The following is a 14,593-nucleotide window of genomic DNA, read 5'->3' as shown; positions in this document are numbered from 1 at the left end:
ATCGTTTATGCCAGATTACTAAGTAGTCCTATTCTAATTCATTTTAGAGTGGTAAATGTAAATAATTTTGCATTTCATAAAATAGCCTCAATTTACTTGCCAGTTTTTCCACAATTTTATAATGTCTATTGGCAGATAATTGATTGTAACCCATTTTAAAGTAAAATGATACAGGTGGATTTACACATAGGCATATGTGTAAAATTTTGAATTTCCCATGTAGGTCTCAGAATTGGTGAAGCAGTATAAGAGAGAGCACCTAACAGTGTGGGGCAATGCCAGCTCTGAAATCGTAGAAAAGTGCTACAAAGAGGTAAGCTTTGGTCACCCGGGATGCCAGCTCTGTGTCTGACTCATGGAAACAGGAGTCAGCAAAACCCCCTCATCTCACAGCTCATGTGTGCTTGGAAGGAACCAGCCAGAAGCTGCTCAAGATGGCGGACTGCATCTGGCAGCTTGTTTGTTGTGATACAGTCCAGGGGTCTTGACTGGGTTCGTTTTTCTCTGCCTGTTAAAGAATTAAAACACAGAAAAGGTCAGAAGTGCCCCAGGTAGCAGCAATCTGCAGAGAAAAAGTCGAGGGGGTGGGATGGGGCGGGGCTCAGAAAGCTGACAATCCAGGGCCTTCCTGAGGCTTGGGGCTTTCAAAGCCTCTGAAGAATCAGTGCCCTCCTGAACTTCAGGATGGTTGATTAGGCTGTGTTTGTTGTGTGGCACGTCCTGATCAGGCCTCAAATTGTTTGAGCTAGTCCTTCTGCAGGGGGCCTGCTGGTGGGTGACAAAAGCTGCCAGACTGAGGAAGAAGCTGGCCGTCTTGGAAATCAGCAGGTTCCTTACCCTAGTCATGGCCCCTCTCTTCCCTGCCTGCCTGTCTGTCTGTCTGCCACAAATCAGACTGGTTCACTGAACTATATCACATGTGTGTATAATTTCAAACAAACTATTTTCTTTTCCAAGTTGTTTTTGCTCCCCCCACCCCCACACTCAAGCCTAGGTGATGAGTGTTACATGGACATCACCTTTGAAAATTTCCTGGTTGTTGAACATGTGTCTGTCTGCTTTGCTTTGTTTCTGAAGAGATTTTTCACTTTCCCTCCAGCCACTTTCACGAGCTCATAGAACTTAGAATTCAAATGCCAAAAAAAAGTCTTAAGACCTAGAATTTGTTTTTATTTTTGTTTATACAATTAATTCATTTACCTGTGATACTGGGATTCAGCCAAGCTCGACACATTTGCTGGATCATGTCAGGCCGCCACTGAGTTACATCCTAAGCCCGAGGCCCCTGTTTTAGGACACAGATAAGATCAAAGTGTAGGAGAAAATATCATGACACAAGTAGAAAATCTCAGATAGATTCAAAGAACTCTTTTAGGACAGTCCTTTTTTCTCAGCAGAAAAAACAAAAACACTCGGGGTCCTACATGCCGTGACTGAGTGCCGCTGAGGCCCGATTGAGCCCAGTAAGTGTTGTCGATGAGCTCTGGGCTGAGGGCCCAAGGGATCTTGTAAACAAAAGGAGACCACAGAACTCACGTGTTGCCTACACAGCTTCAGGTCTTAAGAACTCACAACTAGAATTTTTTTCCCTCATAGCTGGTCACTATCAAATAATATTTTAAGGTCTCACCACAGACAGGGAGAGGCTGTACTGGAGGCCTCTTGACTTGCTAGCTTTTTATATCCTCACACAGCTTTTCAAAAGATGATGATTGCACAAGTGCCTGGGAGCCGGATCTGTCTTCAGTTACTGGTAGGGAATGTACAACCACTTTCTTCAGTAGTTGAAGAGGATTTGTTTCAAAAAAAAAAACAACTAAAACCGGGCGGTGGTGGCGCACGCCTTTAATCCCGGCACTCGGGAGGCAGAAGCAGGCGGATCTCTGTGAGTTCCAGACCAGCCTGGTCTACAAGAGCTAGTTCCAGGACAGGCTCCAAAACTACAGAGAAACCCTGTCTCGAAAAACCAAAAAAAAAAAAAAAAAAAAAACCAACTAAATACACAGTTTCCATATGAACCAGCAATTTCATCTTCATCATTCATCCCCAAACCCATGCAAAGGTAGGAGGAGGAAGCTGACTCCACAAAGTTGTCCTCTGATTGCCACTCATTGATGGAGGAGGGTCATCTGTCTATGTGTTACTCTCATTGGTTAATTAATAAAGAAAACTGCTTGGCCTGATAGGTCAGAACATAGGTAAGCAGGGAAGACAGAACAGAATGCTGGGAGGAAGAAGGCAGTGAGGCAGACACTATAGCTCTCCTCTCCAAGATGGACGCAGGGTAAGATCCTTCCCGGTAAGCCACCACCTCGTGGTGCTACACTCATCAATAGAAATGGGTTAATCAAGATGTGAGAGTTAGCCAGTAAGAGGCTAGAGCTAATGGGCCAAGCAGTGTTTAAAAGAATACAGTTTCCATGTAATTATTTTGGGTAGAGCTAGCCGGTGGCTGGGAGCCCTCCTGGGCGGCGGGAAGCGGCCTGCTGCTCCATCTACAACTCATGCCCCGTGCCATGAACAACCTTGTGTACACCATGCATATACACAAAAATAGATTAAAAGTAAAGCTTAGGTGTTATGGCGCACGCCTTTAATCCCAGTGCTCAGGAGACAGAGGCAGGCAGATATATGAGTTTGAGGTCAGCCTGGTCTAAAAGATAAAAATGAAAACAAAAATAATTACCATAAATAAATGAAAAACTCAGCCTTAAGCCAGGCTTGCAATTCAGGCCTGTAATCCCAACTACTCTGGAGGCTGAGGCAGGAGGTCAAGGTAAACCTGGGCCACAAAGTAAATTCAAGGCCAGCCTGGGAAACTTAGCAAGACCTTCTCTCAAAATAAAAAAGTAAAAAGAGTTGTAGAACACTTCCCCTAGTGATACTCAAAGCCTTGGGTTCAAACACACAGACGTGCACACACACACTCAGAATGTTACATACTGATGGGGTGGCATGGCTCAGCAGGTTCTGCAGCCAAGCCTAAGGACCTGAGTTCAGTCCCCCAGGCGCCAGACTATGGAAGCAGAGAGTTGTCTTCTGATACCACACATGCACCCCCACCCTCCAATAAATACATATAAAATTTAAAAAGTTACGTTCTGGGGCCAGAGAAATTAATCACTTGTTGCTCAAGCTTAAAGCCCGAATTTGAGTCCCAGCATCCACATAGTAGGCATGAGGTTGACCTCCAAACATGGGCACAAGTACTGCCACCACAAACAAACATGTACACACACAGGTACATGTACACACACACGCACACACACACACACAAATAGGAATGAATAAATAAGAACCTTCTTTTAAAAAGGATTGTATGCTGTGGGTTTCCATCTATATAACATTCTCAAAACTGTAGATGTGAATTGCAGATTGGTGGCTGCCAGGAGACAGGGACTGAAGGGGGAGGGAGTGGGCACAGCATTGATAGACTACTCTGTACCTCATTCGTGGTGGTTATAGGAACCTGTACACGGAACGGATCACACAGAGTTTAAACACACACACTCACACAGATGGAAACAGGTCAAAAGGGCTGACACAAAGGAAAAACGATGCAAGCTGAATAAAATCTGACATCTATTCAGCAGCAGCACACCAGTGTCAGCAGGCTTTGGTCCTCTAGTACAGCCCCGTCACACGTCACCTTCTGGAGAAACCAAGAAAAACACACATCACACTCTGTCTTCCTAACGCTCTGTGGGTCTGTGGTTATTTCTAAATAAGAGTTAGATTCTCGTTCTAATTCACAAAATTCTGTTCATTTTATAACAGGGTCTCATGTATCCCAGGCTGGGCTCAAACTTGAGATCCCTGTGGCTCGGCCTCCCCTGCGCTGGGCGTGCGGTACACAGTGCCATACTTTATGTTCCCTACTCGATCCATAGCAGGGCAGAACCGTCACTTATCCGCAACGATATTGATGTGTGTGCGCTCTAGGTGCTCTCTTTATCGGTTTGTTTGTTTTTGTTGTTGTCATTTTGAGACAGGGTTTCTCTATGTAGTCCTGGCTGAAGTCACCCTGTAGACCAGGCTGGCCTCGAACTCACAGAGCTCCGCCTGCCTCTGCCTCCCAAGTGCTGGGATTAAAGGTGTGCGCCACCACCGCCCAGCTGAGCTGTGCATTTTTAACGGGAATCAGATTTATCTCTTTTTTTGTTGTTGTTTTGGTGTTTTTCTCCTACTCTCTCGTTCATACGTAACCAACAGACCCCCGTGTTACAAAAGTCCCAGAGAGGCTTCAATGGCATCTGTTGCTCCACAGGGCTCCAAAGTAGATAATCACTTAAGGATTATGGACTAGCTATTTCTGAGTTGTTACTGTAATGAATATTTATAATTCAGAAAGTGTCTGCAAGAGTCATCAACATATAGTCTTGGAAATATATTCTGAGGTTTATAAAATGATCCTGCTCACTAAAGTAACATATAGCATTGTTTGTGTTTCAGAACTCCGATATTCCTATACTCTTCAGCCTCCAGCGTGTGCTACTCATCCTTGGCCTTTTCTTCACCGGCCTCTTGCCCTTTGTGCCCATTCGAGAGCAGTTTTTTGAAATTCCAATGCCTTCTATCATACTGAAGTAAGTCCTTATGCATTTTACCGGTCAGCCATTACTGAGTGCTCACGGAAAGGCTTCTGGTCATCCCCATCACTGTGGCTTGATCCTGGGTGCTAGGGATCGAACACAGGCCTTTCTGGTGCAGGGTGTGGGTGGATTCTCCCATCTCTAACCTTGATCTTCACTGTAATTCACACGGGGCTTAGCCCACTAAACTTGGGTTTGCTCTCACCTGTGCTGAGTGGTGGTAGAACCCCTAGGAGGTGATTAGCTAATTTAGGGAGATGGATTCCTATCTTGTGGGAATGAGTGTTGCCCTGTTTCCTTCTGCTGCTTCTCCGCACGTCCAAGCACCTCCTTCTGCAAGCGCCCACTGCTTTCCTTCCACTCCAAAGCCCTTACAAGAAGCAAACCAATACCAGTGCTGTGCTTGGTGCTTCTAGAACTGTGTGAACCTCTTTTTATGTGAAGAATCCAGCCTCTGAAACTTTATTATAGCTACAGAAAAACAGACTAAAGCAAATATCAACAATTTAAAAAAATAGACCTTCCCACCCCAATATAGGCAGTTGACAGCTTCTGGGGAGATGGTCAGTGTTCCTCCATGCTATAGCTACCTTGTCCCTGCTCTAGTAACTCTACTCCCAGGCTCATGTAAGCAACCCTAACTAAACTGAGCTTAATAAAAATAGAGGGAGCGTGAACGTAAGACGGGGGTTAGTGGAGGGAAGAAATGGTCCAAAGGGAATGGGGATGGGGTAAAATGTGATCAAAGTACATGCATGAAATTTTCAGGAAATATATTAGCAATATTTTCAGGAAATTAATAGATATTTGTAGGACTTAGGATATATTTTAGTGGTTGAGTTCTTGCTATCAAATGTGAAACCCTTGGTTCAGTCTCCCACAGAAAAAAGAATTCTGATATCAAAAGCTTCTTAATATAATTAGATCATGTTTTCTTTGTGTGTGGGGGGATTAACCTCTGACATTGTTCCTTAGGATTTATCCACCTTATTTTTGAGACAGGATCTCTAACTGGGACCTGGGGCTCACGGATTATTTTAGATTAGTTGGCCGGCTTGCCTGTCTCTACCTTCCCTGCACTAGGATTACAAAGTGCACATTTAGTGTGGGCGCTGGGGATCAGGCTCAGGTCACCGTGCTTGCGTAAGCACAGCACTTAAACTGTCTGAGCCACCCCCTCAACCCCATGATACCCAGCCAAGTTTTTATTACATTTACTTACTGTGTGTGTGCGTGAGGGTACTCTAAGTGTGCCACTGCACACATACATGTAGAGGCCAGAGGGCAACATCAGCAATCAGTTCTCTCTTCTACCACGTGGGTCATCAGATTTGGTAGCAAGCACCTTGCTGAACCATCTCTCATTAGCTCTCATTGCAGGCCATTTTCACTGTTTGAGATTCTTAGTGATGAACTTTTTTTTTTTTTTTTTTTTTTTTTGAGACAGGGTTTCTCTGTGGTTTTGGAGCCTGTCCTGGAACTAGCTCTTGTAGACCAGGCTGGTCTCGAACTCACAGAGATCCACCTGCCTCTGCCTCCCGAGTGCTGGGATTAAAGGCGTGTGCCACCACCGCCCGGCAGTGATGAACTTTTTACTTTATGAGTTCTCAATTATATTTGTGGGGGGGTTGTTTTTTTATATTTATTTATTATTTATTATGTATACAATATTCTTTCTGTGTGTATGCTTGCAGGCCAGAAGAGGGCACCAGACCTCATTACAGATGGTTGTGAGCCACCATGTGGTTGCCAGGAATTGAACTCAGGACCTTTGGAAGAGCAGGCAATGCTCTTAACCGCTGAGCCATCTCTCCAGCCCCTCAATTATATTTGTTAAAAGTCTCCATGAATATTTCTTAGACAAAACAACTAAAAATATCTTTTCACTCACACGCTCACGCGCGTATACACACACACACACACACACACATGCACGCACGCACGCACTCACGCACGCACATCTCATTGGTGTAGCCCTGGCGACTTTAAACTCACGGCAGTCCTATTACCCAGCCTCTAGAGTGTTGGGATTTCAGGCATGCACGCTCCACCCTCCTCAGAAAACACTTGTCCGCGAAGAAGCCATTTTCATCTGCTGTACTGAAAGATTCTAACCATTCATTAATGAAGTGTTTAGCTTGTACCTGCCTAGACTGAAGCACCACGTCCTCTAGATAGCTCAGTGAACTCTATAGGGAAGTGAATGTTACTGCAGGACAAACATAGGGCGCAGAAGCACTGTGATTACAAGGGCCAAGGAGGTGGCTCTGTTGGTAAAATGCCTGCTGGGCAAGCATGAGGACCTGACACCTATTTAAAATTGGGGTACAGCAGCATCATCTGCAGCTCCAACACTGTGGAATGGAGACAGGCAGATTCCTAGAGCTTACTGCTCAGCCTGCTGGACCAAGCCAGTGAAGTAAAGGTCCAGAGAGAGACCCTGTCTCAAAGGGGAAAAAAAGAGGTGAAAATTGATCAAGAAAGATTCCACATTATCAGCCTCTGGCTTTTACGTGTACACACACACACACACACTCTTGCACAAACGCACATGACATATACCTCACGTATATACACAGTGAATATGACTTAAGACATAGAATATTATTTCTATTTGTTTTGATATTGTGTGCAGTATCCTGGACATTTAATAAAATAATTAGTTGTATTTAGTGAGGTAACTAATATTTGAGGTATGAATCCCTTAGGTTGCTGAAATTTTGAACAGGGCTCTTCCATCTGGACCAACGTTAGAGAAAACTTTATTTATTTTTAATTTATTTATTATGTATATAGTGTTTTGGGCACCAGATCTCATTATAGATGGGTGTGAACCACCATGTTGTTGCTGGAAATTGAACTCAGGACCTCCGGAACAGCAATCACTTCTCTTAACCTCTGAGCCATCTCTCCAGCCCTAAAGAAAACTTTATACTGAGAGTTTCTGTTAAAAGCAAAAATCAGGCTGGATAGTGATGGCCCACGTCTTTGATCCCAGCACTTCGGAGGCAGAGCCAGGCAGATCTTTGAGTTCAAGGCCAGCCTGGTCTACAGAGCACGTTCCAGGACAGCCAGGGCTCCACAGAGAAACCAGGTCTGGAAAAATAAAAACAGAACAAAAGAAAGAAAATTGGAGGTGGAAATGCAGCTTGGTTGTTAGAATCTCTAGGCTAGTATCCATGATGCCCCAGATTTTATCCCAGAATTGCATAAACTGAGTGTGGTGCCAATGCGGTGGCTAGGGACATGGCCTAGTGGGTAAAGTGACTGCCGCCGAAGCATGAGGACCTGAGTTCAGGTCCCATGTGCCCCACGTAAAGCCAGATGTGATGCGGCAGTCTGTGCAGCGGTAACCTACAGGCTGGTAGGAAACAGATTGATGATCCCTGGAGTTCAGTCAGCTTAGCCTGTGTGTGAGAATGCAGAGAGAGAGGGAAGGGGAAGGAGGGGCGGGGGAGAAGAGGGCAGCAAGACTATCAGCAAAAGTTAGAATAGAAACAGGAAATGAAGAACGAAGGAGCACTGAAGACCCGTTTGACAAGTGACAAATTGAAAGCACACAGAGAAGCCTTGGCAGGCATGAGGTGTGGCAGAGATTTCCTGGCCTGTGTCTGTGCAGCTCCATCCTCAGAAACTGGAAGAAGGCACTCAGGGTGGGGCTTGAATGCCAGGTTGACCTTCCTAGGAAAGGTCATTTAAAAGCCCGGGGTCCAGACCTTCAAATACGGAAGCAGGAATAAAATCTGTGGCCGCCAGAGTGCTGCACTCTGTAATCCTAGCTCTCAAAAGAATGAAGATTGCAAGTTCAAGACCAACTTATGCTACATAGTGAGACTGGGGGCGTCGGGGTATGCAAAGCGTAAAGGAAATTAAAGCTGCAAAGCCAGCATTAAAAGAAAAAGTATCAGGGACTGGAGAGATGGCTCAGTGGTTAAGAGCACTGGCTGCTCTTCCAGAGGTCCTGAGTTCAATTCCCAGGAACCACATGGTGGCTCACAACCATCTATAATGAGATCTGGTGCCCTCCTCTGTTGTGCGGGCATACATGGAGGCAGAATGTTGTATACATAATAGATAAATAAATCTTTAAAAAAAGGAAAAAAAGAAAAAAGTGTCAGTAGTCAGGTGTGGTGGCTATACCTGTAATACCAGCACTTCAGAGTCGAGACCCTGTCCCAAAGGGAAACAGATCAAAATGAAAACAGCAGCAAGGCATCCAACTTTTGTCCAAATATATATATTTAGATAGAGCCTCACGCCGGGTGATGGTGGCGCACGCCTTTAATCCCAGCACTCGGGAGGCAGAGGCAGGTGGATCTCTGGGAGTTCAAGACCAGCCTGGTCTACAGAGCTAGTTCCAGGACAGGCTCCAAAGCCACAGAGAAACCCTTTCTTAAAAAGCCAAAAAAAAAAAAAACCAAAAAAAAAAAAAAAAAAGATAGAGCCTCGCTATTTAACCCTGGCTGGTCTAGAACTCCGTTTGTAGACCAGACTGGCCTTAAACTCAGAGACAGATTCTCCCCACCCCCATCTCTTCCTCCCTAGTACTAGGACCAAAGATAGACACCACCACACCAGAAACAGTGATGACAATCCATAGAACAGTGTGGTTGAGTGTTTAAAAATTTTTTTTTTATTATTTTTTTTTTTTTTTTTGGTTTTTCGAGACAGGGTTTCTCTGTGGTTTTGGAGCCTGTCCTGGAACTAGCTCTTGTAGACCAGGCTGTCCTCGAACTCACAGAGATTCACCTGCCTCTGCCTCCTAAGTGCTGGGATTAAAGGCGTGCGCCACCACCGCCCGGCTTTAATTTTTTTTTTTTTGGTTATTCGAGACAGGGTTTCTCTGTGGTTTGGAGCCTGTCCTGGAACTAGCTCTGTAGACCAGGCTGGTCTCGAACTCACAGAGATTCACCTGCCTCTGCCTCCCGAGTGCTGGGATTAAAGGCGTGCGCTACCACCGCCCGGCCCGGCTTTAATTTTTTATGTATGTATGGATATTCTACCCATACATGTCTATGAACCACATGTGTGCCTGGTACCTACACAGGCCAAAAGAGGCTGTCAGATCCCCTGGAGCTGGAATTACTGACAGTTGTGAGCTACCATATGGGTTCCAGGAACCAAACCTGTATCTCTTTGAGATTGGCCAATGCTCTTAGCTGTTGAGCCATCTCTCCATCCTTTTGTTGTTATTAAATCTACCACATAATAAATTTAACAAGCAGTACAGAATAAAAAAGATATGTCAAAACAAAAGATAAGATATGATAAGCACCAGGCCACTGGTAAATTAATTTTTCATTAGTTTTGTTTAGCTTTGTTTGGTGTTAGTAAGTCAGTTTAAATCCAGTGAAGACAGAACCAAATTTCTATTATTTTTGTTCTTTGACAAGTATTTTTAAATTTTATTTATTGTTTGTTTGTTTTTTGGAGACAGGGTCTCTCACTGTGTAGTTCTCTCTGTCCTGGAACTCACTGTGAAGACCAGACTGACTGGGAACTCACAGCAATCCTCCTGCCTCTGCCTCCCGTCTATCTCTAGGTACTGTTTTCAGTTTGAATTTGTCTTGCTCTGTCATGCTGGTACATTCCTGTGTTCCTGATTCTTACTTCTTTTGCTTCCCTTAGGCTGAAAGAGCCACACACTATGTCCAAAGGTCATAAGTTTCTCATCTGGCTTTCTGATACGTAAGTACTTTAATTATTACTGGGGCTATATGTGTATGGGTGCCGGGGATAGGACTTGGCAGGCTTGGCGAGCTCTTTTACCTCCCAGCCCAAGTCCCTGGCCCTGGCGCTGTATTTATTGGGTATGACTCTCGGAGAATGGTGCCATCTGTCCTCATGTCGTTTGTGAGCAGGAGCAGGCTGGGAAAGCATCCTGACCTGCCTTGTTGCTAGACACAGAGCCTTAGTGGGAACCTGGAGAGACGATTCCTTCAACCTCCATGAGAAAGCCAAGCGGCTCCCTGTTCACTTAGTGATCTCCGTCCAGGTTGTATAGCTAGTTACTAGCCAGATTGCAAAAACCACAGCTCCCATCTACTCCCTTGCTGTGTCCACAAACCCACAGTCCATCACGGTGAAAAGAAGCGTCTGTGGCAGCACACATGTGTGAGGGTGGGTAGTGCCTGCTGGCACATGTCTTGGAAAGATTTGCACCAGAACTTGACAACCACCAAAATGTCATCCTGCCTGCAAGGTCCTGATGCCTGATGTCCAGGAGTCTTAGGAAATTAGCCTTAGCTTTCCTGTATGTCACAGGAATCTTTTCTTTTTGTATTTTATTCTTGTTTTAATTCCTAGTTTTCAAGAATACATTTTTAGGAAATTTTGTATGCGCATTGGTGTTTTGCCTGCATGTTTGTCTGTGTGAGGGTGTCAGATCTTGGGGTTACCAACAGCCGTTAGCTGCCGTGACAGTGCTGGGAATTGAACCCAGATCCTCTGGATCCCTGAGCCATCTCCCCAACCCCTCAAGAACACATTGTAATTGGTACTAAAGCTCATGATTGCTAGATTTTCATATTTAATCACTGTAATACATGTAAATGGATAGGAATAGCATTAACCTGCAGGGGCTGGAGGGATGGCTCAGTGGTTAAGAGTACAGTCTGCCCTAGCACAGAGTTTGGTCTATAAAATCCCTGTCAGGCCGCTTGCAGTTTCCTGTAACTCCAGCTCCAAGAAATCTAACGTCCTCCTCTGGCCTCCCCATGCATCTGTACTCATGTGCACACATATCCATCTACACAGACACCACACACGTAGTCATAATTTAAAATAAAATATTTTTTAAAAATATTATCTGTAATTTTCCAGTATGACTACTTCCCATCTTGTTTAAATGATTTGTAGTTTAAAATCATTTTCCATAGATACAGAAAATTACAATTAATAGACATACAAAAATATATGGGATGGAACTGTAATGACGCAGAAGTTAAGTTGAATTTTCAACCTTAACTTGGAAAGTTGGGCACAGAAACAGGGCTTCTAGCTCACTCTCTCATTCCAGCTCCAGCAGGCAAAGTGAGGAGCCTCCACTTCAAGGAGGTGATGCTGCAAGGAGCATCCATTGGCCCCAGAGCAGTCTCTGGGTGGCCAACAGTCAGAAGTTAGGAGTTCATCCAGCTGGGTGTGGCCTTTCGGGAGAGAAGCAGATAGATCTATGCTGGTCAGAGGTCAGATAGGCCAGGCTGGGTTACATAGTGAGAGTGTCTAAAAAGAAAGAAAAGAAAATTAATTTGTAACAGCCATTATTACTTGAAATATTTGCTTGTATTGCTGAAGCACTCGGATTAAACCAGCAATTGTTAAACTCTACAAACTGACCGAGAAGATGAAGGTTAATTCTAGTCCTGAAGACGAAGATGTTCCTGAACCTGCTGTCTTCTTTCCCTCTAGCTTACTAATGCGGAAGGCTTTATTTGACCACCTCACTGCCCGGGGCATCCAAGTAAGTCTGGGCACTGGTACATTTTGAAATAGCAGCGCTCACTCATTTGACACGAGCCACAGTGCAGGGTTTTTCACTCTGTCTGAGCTCTGACTTTGATGCTGCAACTGTAATGAGGACTGTATGCTCTTCCTTGCCGTTAGTGATAAGTCATTAGCTAGATTCCCAATGTAAATGAGATCGGTTGAAGTCAGAGAGGTGGGGTAGTGTGTATCTAATGAGGAAATGGAATTTCTAAAAAAGAGCTTAATGATTTCTTAAAATTACAACCTTCATAAGGTTCCCTGTAAGTGTGCAGAGATCATGGCGGGTAACTATAAAATCGTTTTCTGTTTAACATTTCTTCTTCTGTTTCCTAAACCCCAATTTCCAGGTGTATGTTTGGGTTCTAAATGAAGAACATGAGTACAAAAGGGCGTTTGACTTGGGAGCCACTGGAGTGATGACAGACTACCCAACAAAGCTCAAGGATTTCTTAAATAGCTTTTCAGCATAAAAAGGTCCTCAGCATTATTCAAGGGTGACATGACATGGAAGGATCTGAGGAAAGGTGTGTCCGCAGTGTTTCCCTGAGACGTCCCGAGTGGTAGAAAGGGTTAACCAGTCAAGTTTTCATTACCTCATTTTAAAGCCTGTGTAAGAATGTAGAAACTTCTCTATACTGTATATTTTTTTGCAACAATATTGCATATTTTACAGTGGTAACTTGTTTTGAAAGATAACTGGCTATGAGACGTAAGTAGATCACTCACAGATCAAGATGACTATGTGATGATGCAGTGTTCTATTGTAAATCTAAAATCAAAGACTGAGGCCACGTTGGGCATTAGCCGTCACTGAGAATAAGATCAACTCCAGTAAAAGAAGATTATTGAGCTGGGCTTGGTGATGCACCCAAATCCCAACACTTGGGAGGCTGATGAGTTCAAGGCCAGCCTGGGCTACATAGTGAGCTCCCCTGACTTTAAATTTTTTTATTTAGAAGAAGAAGAAAATTATCGAAGGCCATTGGAGCCTCTTTGAATTGTCCGGTTATGTCGAGGTGCGTTTTAGTTAAAGGGAAACACAGTGCAAGAAGAGCCCCACAGCAGAGGTCTAATAGTCGACCATAGAGGGCACGCCCAAGTAAACGGCTCGCTACTCACGCAGAAATCGCCTCTGTGGGCTGAAACAGACTTCGCAGTTGCGGTTCTTAATGGGGACGCTCTGTGTGGGGTCTTTTCAGATGTTAGACAGTGCTGCTGCGACTATTTTTTATGTCTTCAAAAATAGACTTTTTAATTGTAAATTAAGAGAAGATCCAATTAGTCATGCTTTTGTGTTTCCTCTAAAGAAATAAACGATTCTTACCTTTCGGGCTTGACCTGACTGTTTAAACCTCCACCTCGATTGTGATATCACAGTCCTAGTAAAGGTTAAGGCGGTGGGAGTGCAGCCTCGTTGCGGGTGTTTTTAACGTGAGCCGCCTGCTCTCGATCTTCAGGAGCTCAGTTTGCTGAGGATCAGAAGCCGGCAGGCTTAGCCACGTTAGGCCTCACTTCTGCTGCTTTCTGATGGGACTTCATGCAGACCTGTTTCTAACCTGTGTGACTGATTTCCCATGATCTCAAATTGGGAGGTAACTATAATATAGACTAATAACGTCTTTTGCCTAAATTATGTCTCTCGTGTGGGGTTTGCCACAGGTAGCTGTGAAGGATGGCCTTACTCTCCCATCCGTTGCTTTGTTGTTTAAACTGTAATAAAGTTTTCCAAGAATAAAACAAGGGTCTTGATTTTTTTTTTACATTTGTAATTCCAGTGTGTTTTGTATAATTTTTCAGTTAATGAGGTAATTAAGGAATAAATGAGTAAGCCGGGGGTTCTCACTAGTATAAAGAAAATAAAGGAAAACGGAATTATAAATTATGAAGTTACTTCTTGCTGGACAACTTGTGCAAACTAGTCTATCAGAGCAGACTTTGACTCTTTATCTCTGAGGTCTCATTTTTTGTAGCCTAGGCTGGCCTTGAACTCAGGATGCTCCTACCTCAAGCACCTTTTTAAAATTCATTTTGTATGTGTGCTTGTATGATGTATGTGTGTTGAGGGGAGCTGCGGGCTGCGTTCCTGCCGCCCCAGCTCCTGGTTGCCTGGCTAGCTTATGCCCCGAAATAACAACACACAAACTGTATTCTTTTAAACATTGCTTGGCCCATTATATCTAGCCTCTTCTCGGCCAACTCTCACACCTGGACTAGCCCATTTCTAATAATGTGTATAGCACCCCAAAGTGCGCTTACAGGGAAGATTCTAGCCTACGTCCATCCTGGGTCGGAGCTTCATCGCATCTGCCCTGGAGAGCAGAAGCATGGCATCTAAGCTCACTTCCTCTTCCTCCCAGCATTCTGTTCTGTTTACTCCACCCACCTAAAGGCTGGCCAATCAAATGGGCCAAGGCAGTTTCTTTATTAGCCAATGACCTTCCTCCAACATATGTGCGCTTGTATGATGTATGTGTGTGGGAGCGTGTGCTGCACAAATGGTGGTCAGAAGATAACTT

The 14,593-nt window shown here is 44.4% G+C and overlaps 1 protein-coding gene across 2 annotated transcripts in view; it reads left to right on the top strand.

The window, feature by feature from the left end:
* Window positions 1–13,799, top strand: part of Gdpd1 (glycerophosphodiester phosphodiesterase domain containing 1) — a 37,434-nt gene extending 23,635 nt beyond the window's left edge. For both annotated transcript variants that reach the window (XM_057776845.1, XM_057776846.1), the window contains 5 exons: window positions 224–313; window positions 4,453–4,586; window positions 10,221–10,280; window positions 12,000–12,051; window positions 12,425–13,799. In XM_057776845.1, coding sequence (XP_057632828.1) covers window positions 224–313; window positions 4,453–4,586; window positions 10,221–10,280; window positions 12,000–12,051; window positions 12,425–12,547 — 459 coding nt within the window. In that variant the 3' untranslated portion in view covers window positions 12,548–13,799. The remainder of the gene's footprint in view (window positions 1–223; window positions 314–4,452; window positions 4,587–10,220; window positions 10,281–11,999; window positions 12,052–12,424) is intronic.
* The last annotated feature ends 794 nt before the right edge of the window (window positions 13,800–14,593 follow it).

This window comes from Chionomys nivalis, chromosome 7, assembly GCF_950005125.1.
Source record: "Chionomys nivalis chromosome 7, mChiNiv1.1, whole genome shotgun sequence".
Taxonomy (NCBI): domain Eukaryota; kingdom Metazoa; phylum Chordata; class Mammalia; order Rodentia; family Cricetidae; genus Chionomys; species Chionomys nivalis.
The sequence above is the reverse complement of the archived record's forward strand: the minus strand, read 5'-3'. Positions and strand labels throughout refer to the sequence as shown.